At 41.2% G+C, this 16,844-nt stretch overlaps 1 protein-coding gene across 6 annotated transcripts in view; it reads right to left on the bottom strand.

Moving 5' to 3' along the window:
- Window positions 1-5,691: 5,691 nt before the first annotated feature.
- rhbdl2 (rhomboid, veinlet-like 2 (Drosophila)) overlaps window positions 5,692-16,844 on the bottom strand; it is a 61,758-nt gene continuing 50,605 nt past the window's right edge. For 5 of the 6 annotated variants that reach the window (XM_073034523.1, XM_073034519.1, XM_073034522.1 and 2 more), the window contains exons 8-9: window positions 15,072-15,133; window positions 5,692-10,014 (exon numbers count right to left, since the gene is read on the bottom strand). In XM_073034523.1, the coding sequence (XP_072890624.1) occupies window positions 9,829-10,014; window positions 15,072-15,133 (248 nt within the window). In that variant the 3' untranslated portion in view covers window positions 5,692-9,828. Of the gene's footprint in view, window positions 10,015-12,729; window positions 13,209-15,071; window positions 15,134-16,844 lie in introns of those variants that run through there. The other variant, XM_073034524.1, reaches the window with a different exon arrangement.

The raw sequence follows: 16,844 nt of genomic DNA, 5'->3' as shown, positions 1-16,844 counted from the left end.
AAAGCTGAAGAGTTTGTTATTGAGCCCAGAAGACTGCATCACCTCGATGAGTTGCTTTGCCTCAAGCTTGTGAGGGTCCTGGCTGTTACAATCCAGGAGGCCTCAGAGAGGAAGCTTAGACCAAGAGTCAGATGGGTAATTAAACTTGCTTTGTTTTCCTTCTTAGAGCAGGAAGTACTGTGCACCAAAGAGTAACTATATGATTAAACTATCAGTTAAATGTGGAAAGGATTAATGCTTAACATTAAAACTTACAACAAGTTAAGAAATACACTCTGTGGCCACTTTAGTAGGTACAGGAGTGGAACCTGATGTAGTCTTCTGCTGCTGCAGAACATCCAATTCAAGGTTCGACATGTTGTGCATTCAGAGATGCTCTTATGAACACTGATGTTGTAATGCATGGTTCTTTTATGCCTGTCAGTGTGAACCAGTCCAACCATTCTCCTCTGACCTCTCTGATTAAGGAGGTGTTTCTGTCCACAGAACTGCTGTTTGCTTGATTTTTTTTGTTGTTGTTTTTTTGCACCATTCTCTGGAAACTCTGGAGATCGTTGTGTCTAAAAATCCCAGGAGATCATCAGTTTTTGAGATACTCAAACCACCCCATCTGGCACCACCAATCATTCCATGGTCAAAGTCACTTAGGTCATATTTCTTCCAAATTCTGATGTTTGGTCTGAACAACTGAATGCCTTGACCATGTCTGCATACTTTTATGCACTGAGTTACTGCCACAAGATTGGCTGATGAGATATTTCTATTAACGAGCATTTGTTCCTGATAAAGTGCCCACAGGGCATATGAGTTGAAAGCAAACCATGGCAGTAATAGGAGTAAGATGCAGTAAAATGTAAATAAGGTTGAGAGAAGGTGTTGCCAGGTTTAAAGGACCTGGGTGACAAGCAAAGATTAAATAGGTTAGGACTTTATTCCTTTGAATGTAGAAGATTGAGAGGAGATTTGATGGAGGTATGCAAAATTATGAGGGGTATAGACAGGGTAAATGCAAGCAGGCTTTTTTCCACTGAGGTTGGGTGGGACTGTAACTGGAGGTCATGGGTTAAGGGTGAAAGGTGAAAAGTTTAAGGGGAACACGAGGGGAAATTTCTTCACTCAGAGGGTCGCAGGAGTGCCAGTGTAAGTGGTGCATGTGAGCTCGATTTCAACACAAGAGAAGTTTGGATAGATACATGGATGGCGGGGGTATGGAGGGCTGTGGCTCCAGAGCAGGTCAATGGGAGTAGGCAGTTTAAATGGTTCAGCACAGAGTAGGTAGGCCAAAGGGCCTGTACTTCTCTATGACTCCATGAGTAGTGATCCACGTAGCCTTCACCATTGTTCAACCAAGCACAACAGATCGTCTGCCCTGAGTGTTTCCCTCATGCACCTTGATACTTCATGTCAAAAGATGATTATTACTTCAAGATTGTCAAAAATAACCTAATAATAGACAGGGATTCACCTATAGATTCAAGTTAAATAGATTTTCAGAAGGCATTCCATGTTGTTTCTCATAAGAAACTATCAGCTGAAGTTATTTATCGTACCTGGAGATACAACATGGTAACAAGTTCTTCCAGCTCACAAGCTCACACTGCACAATGACAACCATGTGACCAATGAACCTACTAACCTGGATGAAACCACCTGACGACAAACAGGAGCAAATATAAATTGACATAAGTTGTCAATTGACAGTAGCTATAACTGTTTTCTATTCCATTTCAGGAATCGTTGAACCAGATGCTATTTTTATATCTTTCATGATATTTTAGTGAAAATAATGTGATAAACTTCAGCGTGGATGCCCCTATCAGTACTACGCCATGCGCCGCCACATCCTGTTGCTACCAAACTGCAGGATATCAAATATTGCTGATGTGCAGTTAGCAGCCGGGTGGAAAAAATGGTTGTAATGGCATAAATGAACTGACAATTCAATAGGAGCCACAATGATTTCAAAGGCTCTAGGTGTAAGGATGCCACATGGAAAATCAATATGTATTTCAAGTCACAGATGCATTATAGCCTGAAGGTTAAGAGGAAATTATTAGCACCACCAATATTCTAAGATTCATCTTGGAATCTGAATGAATATGCCACAATTGTCATTAAAGTCCTGTGTGGATGAGCGTGTGCCTTTGAGGTCATACTGGACATACCCAAACCAAAAGCCATGGATGAACCAAGAGATTTGTAGTCTGCTGCGGGCTAGATCTGTAGCGTTTAAGACTGGTGATCCAGAACTATGCAAGAAATCCAGGGATGCGCTACGGATGGCAACTTTAAGAGCAGAACAATTCTGATTGAAGATAGAGATGGAATTGGATGCGCATCAGCTCTGGCAGGGTTTGCAGACCATTACTTCCTACAAGGGCAAACCTAACATCATGAATTTCCTGTGATGCTTCACACCCAGATGAGCTCAATGCCTTTTATGCACGCTTTTAAAGGGAGAATAAAACTACCCCTATACGAATCCCTGCAGCATCCGTTAACCCTGTGACCTCTGTCTCGGAGGCTGACGTCAGAACATCTTTCAAACGGGTGAACCCTCACAAGGCGTCAGGCCCTGATGGTATACCTGGCAGAGGACTGAAAACTTGTGCCAACTACTGGAGGGAGTGTTCAAGGGCATCTTCAATCTCTCACTGCTGCAGTTGGAGGTTTCCAAGTAATTCAAAAGGACGACAATCATACCAGTGCCCATGAAGATAGGTGAAGGGGCAGGTAGTGTTGAAGAAGCAGAGAAGCCACAGAAGGATTGAGACAGATTAGAAGGGCAAAGAAGTGGCAGTGTCAGGAAGTGTCTGGTCATGAACAGAAGAAATAACAGCATAGACTATATACTAAATGCAGAGAAAATTCAAAAATCTGAGGTGCAAAGGGACTTGGGAGTCCTTGTGCAGATTTCCCTAAATGTTAATTTGAAGGTTGAGTCAGTGGTGAGGAAGGCAAATGCAATGTTAACATTCATTTCAAAAGGACTGGAATATAAAAATAATTTAATGCTGAGGCTTTATAAAGCACTGATGAGGCCTCACTTGGAGTATTGTGGTAGAATTGAGCCACTTATCTAAGAAAGGATGTGTGACATTGGAGAGGGCTCGGAGGATGTTTGCGAGAATGATTCCAGGAATGAAAGGCTTATCATATGAGGAGTGATTGATGGCCCTGGGGCCTTATTCATTGGAATTTTGAAGAATGAGAGTGAATCTCATTGAAACCTAATGAACATTGAAAGGCCTAGATAGAATGGATGTGGAGAGGATGTTTCTTATGGTGGGGGTGTCTGGGACCAGATAGCACAGCCTCAGAATAGAGGGATGTCCATTTACAAAGGAGATGAGGAGTAATTTCTTTAAATGGAGGGTGGTGAACCTGTGGAGTTTTTGGCTCGGGAGCTATGGAGGCCAGGTTATTGGGTGTATTTCAGGCGGAGGTTGATAGGATCTTAACTAGTCAGGGTTTGAAAGTTACGGGGGGCAGGAGAATGGGGTTGAAAGGGAAATGGATCAGCCATGGTGAAATGGCGGACCAGACCTGATGGGCCGAATGGCCTAATTCTTTCCCTATGTCTTATGGTCTTATGATAGTAAATCTGATTCTGATTCATGTTGGTTATGTATTGTACTGCTGCTACAAAGAGTTGATATATATGGCATTTATATCCTGCGTATGTATGCCTATGACAATAACCTTGAACTTGAAAGGATCCTAGAATCTAAAAATGGAAATATTTTCAAATATTTATGAGTGATCACAATTGCCATTCGTCTTCAAATTCTGTGCATCAGCTTTTATTAAAAGCTGTGACTAAAGGAGCAACATCTCACACTACCCACACAAACAACCCATGTTATTCTTGTTAAATGTCCTCAAAGTCATGGAAAATTCTAAGCGCAAAAATCAATCTTGCTATATTTAACTAGATGTCACTGATGTTATGATCACTGACTGAATGAGGTCAATCATTACCGTTATCTGCATTTAGAAGAGAAATTAACCTTATTCCACATTCTAAAGTTGCTTGGCATCTTGTGTAAGATGATGAAAATATGATATTTTACACCTATGTTGCACTCGAACATTATTTCACACCTGGCTGAAAATAATCTTCCCAGATCCTTGATTAGACAAAGTGTTGTTAATCCACTCTCTGATCGTGTAGATGATCTGTTCAGAATCCTGCAGTTTAGCTGAGGAGTTGAGGACTCTCCTATAAGGAATTCTGCTTTGGGTGGAGGTGGGGGAAGGGGAGGGTAGTTGGATGAGTAACTGAAAGACGTTGTTGTTGTTGCTCTTTGAATAAACAAGGGGCACAGCCTCTGAATGGAGGGATGTCCATTTAGAATGGAGGTGAGGAGGGACTTCTTTAGCTGGAGAATGGTGAATTGGTGGAATTTGTTGTCACAGGCAGCTGTGGAGGCCAAGTCATTGGATATATTTAAGTCTGAGGTAGATAAGTTCTTGATCAGTCAGGGCATGAAGGGATACAGGGAGAAGGCAGGAGATTGGGGCTGAGGGGGAAATGGACCAGCCATGATAAAATGGAGGAACAGATCCAATGGGCCAAGTGGCCTAATTCTGCTCCTATATCTTATGGTATGGTGTTTCGCAAAATAATTTCTTACCTCTGAGGTCAACAACTTTGTGAACTATGCTCCAGAGATTCAAATAACGTGGTAATGCAGTGGTTAACACAACATTTTACAGTGCAGGCGACCCGGGTTCACCATCCGCTGCTGTCTGTAAGTTTGTACGCTGTTCTCCTGACTGTGTGGGTTTCCTCTGGGTGCTCCAATTTCCTCCCACAGTCCAAAGACACACCAGCTGGTAGGCTAATTTGTCATTATAAATTGTCCCATGATTAGGTTCGGATTAAATCAAAGGATTGTTGGGCAGCCTGGCTGGAAGGGCCTATTTCATGCTGTATCCCAATAAATAAATAGATAGATAAATAAACAATCAAAAAGATTAAATATCTCATAGATCCTTGTGTTCACTATAATAGTCAATGGTTAGAATAGCTTATCTATCAAAACACTCCAGCATTGATAGAATGGCCTATGCCAAACTATATAAATGTGGTTTTTAAAAACTGGAATGCTGACAGGAATAATCTGCTTCTGGTATCACTGAAGTGAAAAAGAATCTTGCTCAGCTACATCAGAGATCTGGAGCTACGTTCATGACTCAGAACCACTAGTGATGGGATAATGTTCAGGATTATGCAGATCCCAGTAAATCTGCATGTATTCTGTTGAAAATATAAAAATGCAGGTATTCTTTGTAATAATAGAAACATTTGGAGAAGTTTGCCGCATTAGTTATATCCCGGTTAATTTTGCCTTTATACAGCTTTTAGGGGAAAGAAAACTTCTGTGTTACTTACTGTAGCTAATTATGAACCTTGACTGTACATTTTTATGAACTTAATTTAGAACATAGAAATCTACAGCACATCACAGGCCCTTCAGCCCATAATGTTGTGCTGACCACGTAACCTACTCTAGAGACTGCCTGGAATTTCTCTATTTTTTTTAAGCAATAATAAAACTTTTAAAACAAACCTATAATTTTGGGAGACTTTCACCCGGGTACTCATACAAATCTAAATTAATCCAAAGCAAGGTGAAGAACGAATGCATTAAAATACTCTACCCGAGCATCATTTATGGAGTATAGTTTCACTTTAAAATCCAGTTTATTTCTCACAATCAAAGCATGTACAGGTAAATGTATTATTTAGATGCTTTAGATGTTAATAGGCAAAATTGGCATCAAAATTATTTTAAAATATAGCAATTTCTCCACTTACAAACACTTAATTTACAACAGCATCTCAGGGTACTTGTCTTAGATACCTGGAAATATTTTTCACTATAACGAGTTGTGCAGGAATTGTGCAGTCATACTCAGCCTTTTCAGCTTACCAAATTTTGCTCAATAAAGCTTTTGCCAGGATTGTATCCCTTCCATTAGTCAAGGAAAAGCTGTAAATGGGAGGTTCTCAGTCCTGCCCTGGCTTTCAGAAGAGGTTTGAGACTGGACTGCAGCATACTTGTCAGTCAGAAACTACAAAAGTGGTTCTGTTCTTTATTATATTTAAAACAAAATGATACATGATAAATGGAGTCATAAATTTGACCCTGGATTCACTGAGAGAACACAGGTAAATTTGGGGTTCTAAAAGACACGTTACTATTGGCTACCATATGTGATACCTGGCTGACCAGCAGACAATATTTTCAATGATGAAAATTTGTTAAACACATTTACTTATTAAGGTATTAAAACTGTAAATAGGCATTTAAAAACTTGCCAACAGATATAAAAATTATAGATTTTACCATTTACAAATGTATGAGTTATTTGAAATGTTTTAAATGATAATTTAAGAGAAACTTTCACTGAAATGAAGTGAATAAAAATGGTCTATTTATAAATCAACCTTTGTAAAAGCAAAGTCTGTGTGCATTCATTGTGGGAGGAGCCAGCAAATTGTTCCCATTCATCAATTTTCAAAGGTTGTAATTTCTTTATTTCCCCAAACAAACAGGTGCCCTTGACTTTCTCTCCAGCATCACTGAGGACAGAAGATTGAAGCACAACTATACTGGCTTTACAATAAAGGCAAAAATAAATACTGTGTGGTATTGTCCACACAATGCAATTTACCAAGGGTGAATCAAGGTTAGTCTGTCAGAAGAGCAGTTTTAGTTTGTCTTTTATCAGTCATTCCAGCACAGTCTTTGATTGAGTGTCATTGGTTCATAATGCCTTTAATCTACAAAACTTGAATCAATGTCTGTGGTAAAGATGCAGTGAAACTTGTCAAGAGTGATATGTTATGTTATTTTATCTTATGTTATGGAATTTAAACATGATAGGTGTATTTTGGTGCATGCATAAAGGACAGGTCACCAAACTAATGTAATCTCTTATACAGGTGTCAGGAACATTCTGTTGATAAAAATAAATCAAACATACCTGCATTCTTGCAAACAAAAAGTTCACTTCTTCACTACTTTGCAGGACAACAATTCTTGTTAAATGTGCAACTGTGCACCAGAGTTATCGGCTTCTAAGTAGCAAGTCCATCAGTGAACACGATGGTTCTGATACTTCCCACATTTCAGGCACATCCAATGTGACATGTGGATTTACTGGAATTTCAACGGTATTGCACCCACCACTTTCAGAACAGGAGTTCCCTTGTTTTGAACAATTACAGATTTGGAACATCGAATTACAGAAGCCAGAATTCCTTAGTCTAATCAAGTGCTATTTTGGAGAACTTGGAAGAACCCTCACACAACCTTTCAAGTTACTTCTAAAATATGGTTGTGATGTGTCCGGTGTGGTGGTGTAATGGGTAGTGCTTATCACTTTCACTTTCAGCTTCCACCACTGGCTAGCAGTATTGTGAAAAGAAGAGCTGAGTGTGTAAGTCTCTCCCTGCCAGTACATAACCTCTCCAACAGCAAGCCTCATGCAGTGCCTCCTCACTGGCGACACACGGAAACTGAACTCTTTTCGGACTCAGGCTGAACTACAGAGGACAGGGAGGAGGTCTGGACCCTGCACACGTAGTACACAGGCCCGCCGGTGTGTGGACACGCCCTGGCGCTCGTGAACCAGATCCCCAGCTATGGGTAAATAGCCCCACTGCCTTGTGGGCAGCCTTGGGAGTGATGAAGGCTACGGGAGTAAAACCCAGACAGCAAATCCGGAGTGGAGCCCCTAAGGCGGCTGGACGTCATTGAACATCCTTCCGGCAGCTCCTGCAGCCAACCTGGTGCCAAATGTATTGCCTCATAAACTTTCCATTGGACTACGCTGGTGAGGCCGAGAGGGGGATCTTGACAACTGGGCATCTCAGGATCTCCATACCTTCCACCCAGGCTTGTGATGATCATCATCACCCATTGTCCTTCGAGATGGACGGATGCCAACCACAACCACAAAATACTATATGCAATGTAATATCAAACATGCTTCTAACCTCTATCTCTGACAACTGATACGCACCCCATAATATTGCCATCAATATGTCGGCCTTATTGATATGACCTTAATACATGATACAGCCTTCCTCAGTGCAAACTCACCTCCTGAATTATGGAGTGGTACCCAATCATTTTCCATCCACTGAAATTAACAATCAAAAGCAGCCATACTCCTGGTAAACGTATTCAGCTGACACAGGTACATAACAGAAAGGAAGTAGCAAAATTACCTGTTACATATTCATTCAGTAAAGTATAATGTAAATAAACCTATGTATATATGTTCTGTTATCAAATGGCAAAAGAACATCCAATAACATACACATTTCTTTTCAATTACATATAAAAGCAGAAAGCAATTTTAATCTACAATAATTCTAGTAATATTGCAGTTCCAGATCAAAGTCCTCCATCACATTCTTAACGCTATATTTCAAACATAATATCAGTCTTCAGCACGTATCCATCTTTTTAAGATTACAATGTTTTTGTATCCATTATGATCTTCAGGCAGATACTGCAGCTTTTAGATTTCCAATTAGTCACATGTCAAGTCAAGGGAAATGCTGTCTTCTGCACTCTGGTTGATCTTTCATTCATCCTGTTATAGTTATTATTCTATAGATTTACTGAGTATGCCCATAGGTAAATGAACCTCAGGGTTGTATATAGTGACATACATGGACTTTGATAATAAAATTTACTTTGAACTTTGAAAAACAGATTCAAAAACTTATTGACTCAAAATATGAATTCCATTGACTTTTAATAATCATAGATAAAAGAAGAGCTATTACTGCAAGTATATACTGGAAGGAAGAAGAGTAAGGCTTCCTTGGACTATACAGAAACACTACTGAACCAAAGGGAATCAATGGCCATGGGGTTCAGGCAGGAAGATGGAAGCAATGGAGTGGCCTGGAAAATGACTCAACTATCTCTCAATAAGAATGTCATAGAAGCAACAGATGCCAACTGGGCATCAGAAGAGTTCAGAAAAGTATCACAAAAGATTTGCTAATCAGAGTAAAGTAATGATGAACAAAACCTTGGGTATCTGCAGAATCATCTACATACAGAGATCATTTAAAAACAGACTTCCGGAGAAGCAGAGGAAGTGGCTGGAATTCTGCAACAGAAGTTTAAGGATCCGGTTTTGAAAATTCCAATTCTCTACATTTCTAAATCTGTACGTAGCCAAATTCTAGATATCAATGCAGATAATTCCATTGGGTATACAGTTCAGTTTCTGGCTCATCCCTTCAGGGTTGTGACTACTTTGGTGTGCAAGGGTCTGCAATTTCAGAAGCAGAGGCAGAAGGAACAGGAATGGTAGTCCTTCCTGATGGACAGATTAATTGGCCATTGTAAATTGTCCATAGGGTATAGGTGAGTCAATGCATATGTGGAGAGAATAAAAAGTAAGAATTTATGTAGGAATTGTGTAATTGGTTGGGTAATGGTCAGGAAGGACTAGATGGACCAAATGGCCTGTTTCCTTGCTCTGTGAGTCTATGAAAGAAGGAGGCTTATAAAAGCATTAGAAATTCAGCACCATAGAACTGATCGAAAAAATAGACCAGTCTTTCACTCAGTTTTCTTTTTCTCCATGACATGACGAGATGATCAATAAAATACAAACTAAGGCTCATGGCAAGGATTAATGGTAAGTCACCAGTATTGTGTGATGTCGTGCAAGATGATTGTTCCAACTGTCTTCTCCACGTGGTACTGTATTGTTAATAAACTATCAATATTACTGTACATTTTAAAAGAACAGTAAGACCAATGCATTATCCTTTCCCCTTTCTGTTTAAGAAGTAGGAGCAGGAGACAGGAAGATATTGAATATGACAGCAAACACCACACATGCGATATAGGCTAAAATTGAAACCCAGAATCTGGGATCCTTCAACAGTTTCTGGTCATAGCAGCTGAAGACCACGTAGCCAATTGTCATTCCGGCTAAGCCGCCTGCAATGTGAGCCACAAAGGAGACCTGTAGGGAGTAAGAATACTGATATTAGAACAAGGAATTAAAGTACACCTCTGTTGTTGTTCAGTCGCTAAGTTGAGTCCCGACTCTTCCTGACCTCATGGACCATAGGGTCCATAGGGTTTTTCATGGGAAGATACGAAAGTATCTTGTATACATATATACATATCCCTACGCCTTTTCTTCTGCGCAGATACTGCTGCTGCCCAGGTTGGGACCTGGCTGGGTTTGAACTCTGGACCATCTGCCTTGAAGTCCTGTGATGATGCCACTGCACCACCAGCTGGTCCAGACATTTCCAGTACCCAAGTGTAAAGGAGAATGAAATAATTGTTACTCTACACCAGATGTAGCACAAAAAAACCACAATAAGAACACAATAATAAAAAATACACAATAAATATAAACACATGTACATAAGATAGGTTATACACATAGACTGATTGTATATACATAAAGTGACACTGACAGGAAATGATAAAGTAGTGGTGGGGGGGGTTGTGGGATTTGCAACCATACTGTAGTGAATAAGGGATAATTGTGGGCCAACATCTTTTGGATTCAGTTTAATTCCTTCAAACCAGTCAACTTGTTCCAGTTGACAATATGAATATTACAATCATTCAGTAAGATTGTCTTCAGTCACTGGAGTTTATCAATGGTTTAAGAAGAACGATTGCCATAGAAACACTGTGCTCTGTTTCCCACCATCTGTTTGCTGACTAAAAAGGTTGTGTGTATGTAGGAAGTAGCCTTTATCGCTCTGCACAGGTGCAAAATATAACCCTTAAAGTGAAAGCAGCTCTTCTCATCCCCCACGAACATCACGCACAAGTAATTAATTTACATTTTTTTGTGTATTAAAATTGTTGCAAAACTGTTGCGGGGTGATGTTATTGCACTGTTGCTTGGGGGGGCAAAATTTAATCCTGGAGACACGAGAGTAATCTTGTCAATACTGTACGCTACCATGCAGCATGTAATTTAGTTAATACTCCTATCCTAAACTTCACAGCGAATATCAACTTTTAGCAGATTTGGACTAGTACCTCACAGGTAAAGCCCTTCCAACCATTGAGCACATCTACATGAAACGCTGTCGTAGAAAAGAAGCATCGTCACCACCCAGGCCGTGCTCTTTTTTCGCGGCTGCCATCAGGCAGGAGGTGCAGGTGCCTCAGGACTCACTCTACCAGGTTCAAGTACAGTTATTACCCCTCAACCATCAATTCTTGAACAAAAGAAGATAACTACACTCACCTGCCCCATCACTGAGATATTCCCACAACCAACAATCTCACTTTAAGGACTCTGTCTCATGTTCTTGTTATTTATTGCTATTTATTTACTTATATTTGCACTTGCAGGAAACCTGATCTCAGAGTTAAAATTTATTTTGAACTTAACTTTGAATATTGTTTAAAGGAAGGGGTTCCCAACCTGCAGTCCACAGACCCCTCAGGTAAGAATAGAGGTCTATGGCATAGAAAAGGTTGGGAACCCCTGGTCTAAAGCTTTCAAAATCTTTGAGATAATTACATACTTCTCAACCTTGATGCATTGTGGGGAGTGCTAGAAACAGGAATCCCATCCAGAATTCTGAATTACTCCCATCGCTGTTATAAATATTCCAGTCTCTTAATGAATTAGATCCTCATCTACTTGCTTCTCAGTTTAAACAATTATTTGGCATCTGTTTCCGTGGGACAATAACCTCTGGCGAGACCATTCCATTTTTGGAACTAATTTCCATATCACATTGTGAAAATATTCTGAGTAATTCATTTGCATGCTAGACACACTGGTATTTTTATACGTTGAAACCTGTTATTGTGTGCTGTTGCCAAAGGGCAAATATAAAAAAGTGTTTTTACAGGTCCTGGTTGTTATTAATTAGAATTACAGCTCTAGTAAAGCGCCACACAGTGTAATTACACTCACTCCCTTCACACAGTTTCTGCTTGGAGAATCTCGTTCTTACCTTCAACATGCATCTGTGGTTCAGTTTGTCAAAGCAGGGGTTAAAGGAAGCCTCAGCAGGGTGGAGCCATAGCAGCAAGGAAGGAAAGCCAGAAAGTATTAAACTATCTCACCAAAAGCTGAAAGAGCAGGTCAATGAATGCAGTTATAGCCACTAAGAAACTTCAGAAATATTCCGCCTGGGGATGTTTCCAAGCAAATAAAGTCAATTATAATTCCACTAATACACATTTGTTCTTAATAATCTGGATTGTGAACTCAATCAACACAGCTGATAATGATGAGTGGACATTGTCCAAGGTTTTCCTGCTTATTACAATGTCTATAAGCTCCGCATGGAATGCTATACAACATATAAGACTAGTAACACGCACAACACGCTGGAGGAACTCAGGTCGGGCAGCATCCGTGGAAACGAACAGCCAACGTTTCGGGCTGAGACCCTTTGTCAGGACTGAAGGGGGAGGGGGCAGGGGCCCTATAAAGAAGGTGGGGGGAGGGTGGGAAGGAGAAGACTGGTAGGTGCTGGAGACTACCCAGACGGTATATGAGGTGTTGCTCCTCCAACCTGAGTTTGGCCCCATCATGATTCCCCTCCCCCACCCCTTGATCTTTCCCATTACCGGTTTTTCACCTGGCATCTACCAGCCTTCTCATTCCCACCCTCCCCCCAACCTGCTTCATAGAGCCCCTGCCCCCTCCCTCTTCAGTCCTGACAAAGGGTCTTTGACCCCAGCATCTGCAGAGTATTTTGTGTTTATTTAAGACTAATGTCAACTTACGAAACTTGTAAGCTTGTAAAGGCTTGGCAAGTTCACAGTGACATTGCGGGGTGGCTAATAATCTAAAACAGATGGCAGCATCACCCAATAAAAACTGCAAACTAAACAAAAGTCATCCAAGTGACGCAATGACCCCAAGGAGTTTCTTCACCATAAATACCAACCTAATTCAAAACAATCAGATGAAGGTTGCTTCTGGGAGTAGACTTGGAGAAGTTAGTTTATAAAGTTTCTGTTACCCAGGTGGCAATCGGCAGAGGAACTGGATCACAACACAATTCAGCAAGCCGATGCTCAGAACTTCAAGCAGTTAGAGAGACTACACCACAAGATCTCATTTAGCATACAGCTGGGAATATTTTTCATGTAACAGTATTAGAGGTTAGCAGCTGGTCCTAATGGTTACACATGTGGATCCAATGTTTGCATGTTGCTCTGGAGAAGAAAAACATTCTTAAGTAGATCCCCCTGGTCTAACAAGTCCAAAACCCTTGATTCCCCACTGATTGTTCCTGAATCCATTCAACCATCAATTGCTATGAGATCTCCCCCCCGTTACCTCTACACCATTCAACCATCAATTACTAAGCGAAATCTCCCCTTATGTTATCCCTTCACCATTCAAACATCGATCACTGCAAAATCTCCCCATCCACATGCTTACCCAACCATCCACCACTCTGGCTAAATCTCCCTTGACATTATTCTTACACCCAGTAACAGCTACCACTGTTGGGAGTCCCAACATTGCTACTGCATCCATTGAGCACACACGTTAGAATACGCTGGCTGTATCTCTACAACACAAAAACAGCAGCACACGTGATGTTCTGGTGAATATCAGAAAGGACTGAGAAGATATCTAGAAGGTAATTTCTCTTGGGAATGAAATCAAAACCAGGGACCTTAAACATTACAGGGAACTCTGGAGAAAGTTCTTCATCCACAGACTGGTGAGAATGCAGAACTTGCTAGTACTGGGAGTAGCTGAGGTACAGTACTGTGCAAAAGTTTTAGACACCCTAATTTTTAAAATATGGTTTCAGATGGTATGGTCTCCACAGAACCCCGATCTCAACATCATTGAGGCTGTCTGGGATTACTTGGAGAAACAGAAGTAAGTGAGACAGCCAAAGTCGGCAGAAGAATTGTAGTAAGTCCTCCAAGATGCTTGGAACAACCTACCAGCTGATTTTCTTCTAAAACTGCACGACAATGTACCTGAGAGAATTGATGCAGTTTTAAAGGCAAATGGTGGTCACACCAAATATTCATTTGATTTAGTATTTTACTGCTCTTTATTGTAATTTTTTTGATGTTTAGAAAGTTCTGATTTCATTATTTTTCGAAGCGCCTTCGCCTTACAGAATTTTTGTACATGTGCCCAAGACTTTTGCACAGTACTGTCTATAATGAAGATGCATTTAAGGGCTAGCTGGAGGAACAGATGAAGAAGAAAGGACTGGAAGACCTTTATTGTTAAATGTTGAGGGGACGAGGGGTGATCATGGATACACTGGCATGGATGTGCAGAAATAAACGGCTCATTTCTCTGCTGTAAATGCTTTATTTTCATTTATTAGCAAGGACAGGAGCAGCATTACAGTATCAAGAAGAAAAAAGCCATTCCTCCAAAAATGAGATGTTTGCTTCCAGTTTTTAATGGAAAGAAAATCAGAAAGGAAAATATTGGATATGAGATAAGAAGCAGGTGGAAGAATACCCCTACATACTACTTCAGGAATTTTCCCTGCACTGGAAAATCTGATGAATGACAGAAGCTTTGTCAATGGGCAATATATGCTCAGCAAGCGTGCACGAGGGTGAAATGATCAATAGACAGCTCACATGTCTTAATGACAATGGCTGAGTAAAGATGTGGAAAACCCTTCTGATTATCAACAGGTGGACGCCATTCCTAACTTGTCTCTGATAGGACAGAAGGGGCTTTGCATTGATGCTTTATCTGAAAGATGGTGTTCATTTTTGTACACCACACCTCCCGGGGGCGTAACAACCCGTAAACTGAGATTGTGACATTTAAACCAGCGCCAAATTCAGCTGTAAAAATGTAATAATTAACTTATGATAATTATACTGCATTACTAAACAGGGAATTCTGGAGAAAGTTCTTTATCCACATAGTGGTCGGAATGTGTAACTTGCCAGCATGGGGAGTAGCTGAGGCACAGTACTGTTACACAAGCATTTTGTTTAATCCTTGGAATAAACCATTACATGTAGTATACAAGAATATATCAGTATTAAGAGGTTTTAATTAACAACCGTAATACTTACACGGAGGCTAGTCCCTCCAACAAAGAATCTTCTGTATAGGGCAAATCCTACATCAGTGCCCACTGAAATAAATAAAACCATTTTATAAATATACTTTATAATACTGAATAGCAAAACAATATGTAGGCCGATAACAACAGTGATTGGTACTAAATATTTTAGAACCAGGGCCCTAAAATCTGTGTATACAATATACCCTTGTTCTTCAGTGCAGTGAATGAAGACTATTTTGTAGGAAGAACCTTCTTTCTGGAGTGCATACACTTCAGCTGACTTCATTCATGGGAGAACTATTAAAATAAACCAACTGTGCTGTGCGAAGAATTGGATATTTTAAATAGAATACACATATACAGGGTGGAGGGAAATACAATCCTCATTCAAGTGGTTCATTAAAGCAGGGGTGAGTGAGAGATACGTCAGTTTTTTTGCAAGACCACCCAGCAGACAAATTCCACTGCACAATACTCTTCCACAGCAGCAGAAATACATCTGGTCAGCCAGTTGACTGGGGTACTTGGGCAGCTTTAGCATGGAGAGCTCCAGGCGCTGGTGCAGAGTGAGGGTGGGATTGGGGAAGCCACATTAGAGGAGAGAGTAGCATTATAGAACAGGTAACATTAGACAACAGGACACCTGCCGGGGATGCAGTTGGAGGGAGCTCCTCTGCGCCCACAAACAAGGTCCACTTTGACATGGATAAAACGTAGCTCAGGGATCTGAAAAGGAGCCAGTGGCACCTGAACCTTGCCTGCTGGCACCCCACACAGGCTGCAGTCCAATCCCGCACACCCTTTCTGAGGCCATGCCACACAAACTTTAGTGCAACCAGTTTCTGTGAGGCCTCCTGGCCCAGATACGAGAGGCCGTGTATGGAGTCGAGAACAGTCCACCTCCAGTCTGCAGGCATGATGGGGTGAGGACGACTGGTTGAGAAATCGTATAGAAAGGAAACCTCAGCTTCCCCAACTTAAATGTCTGCCAACCGCAGGCCCATGACTGCTGTTCGCTAAGCCTCTGGGTCAATAATCTGGTCAGCTGCCATTCCAGCATAGTCAACCCCTCAATGGCTGGCCATGAAAAGCTATCAGCCACTGCATTATTTTTCCCCTTAATCTGTTGTGTAGCTGATATGTAGGCCAGGTGGCATTGCTGCCGTGCAGACAAGGGTCTGATACTTTGGCCACACATTTGTGGTCAATGAACGCTGTGAAATGGTGACCCTCTAGAAGAAAACGGAAATGGTGGACAGCCAGATAGAGACGGAGAAGCTCACGGTGAAATGATGTACTTCCTTTCGGGAGGACAGAGCTGCCAAATGAAGAAGGCGAGCGGCTGCCAGTCATCTCCAACCAACTGCTCGTACACAGCACCCACTGCCCAGTCTGAAGCACCAGTAGTAATGGCTATGGGGAGTGGGTGTGCCAGTAGGGTCACGTTGGAAAGAACTTGTTTGGTATCATCAAATGCCCTGGTCATGTCTGCTGACCAGTCAAGCACGTGATTAGGGGCATTGCCTTTAAGTGCACTATACAGGGGTAGCATAAGCTCAGCAGCTTGCAGAATGAAGCGATGATAGAAATTCACCATGCCTGAAGACTCCTGTAGTTTTTCTTCAGTCGTTTGGGGTGGGGTGGGGTGGAAATCCATAATAGCCTCTACTTTTGATGGGAGGGGTTTCGCACCTTCTGCAAAGATGCACTGGCCAAGAAAGTCAATGGTTGACAACCTAAACTGGCATTTAACAGGGGTAGTGATCAATTTCTGCTGGCT

This window comes from Hemitrygon akajei, chromosome 32 (genome assembly GCF_048418815.1).
Source record: "Hemitrygon akajei chromosome 32, sHemAka1.3, whole genome shotgun sequence".
NCBI classification, from domain to species: Eukaryota; Metazoa; Chordata; class Chondrichthyes; order Myliobatiformes; family Dasyatidae; genus Hemitrygon; species Hemitrygon akajei.
The sequence above is the reverse complement of the archived record's forward strand: the minus strand, read 5'-3'. Positions and strand labels throughout refer to the sequence as shown.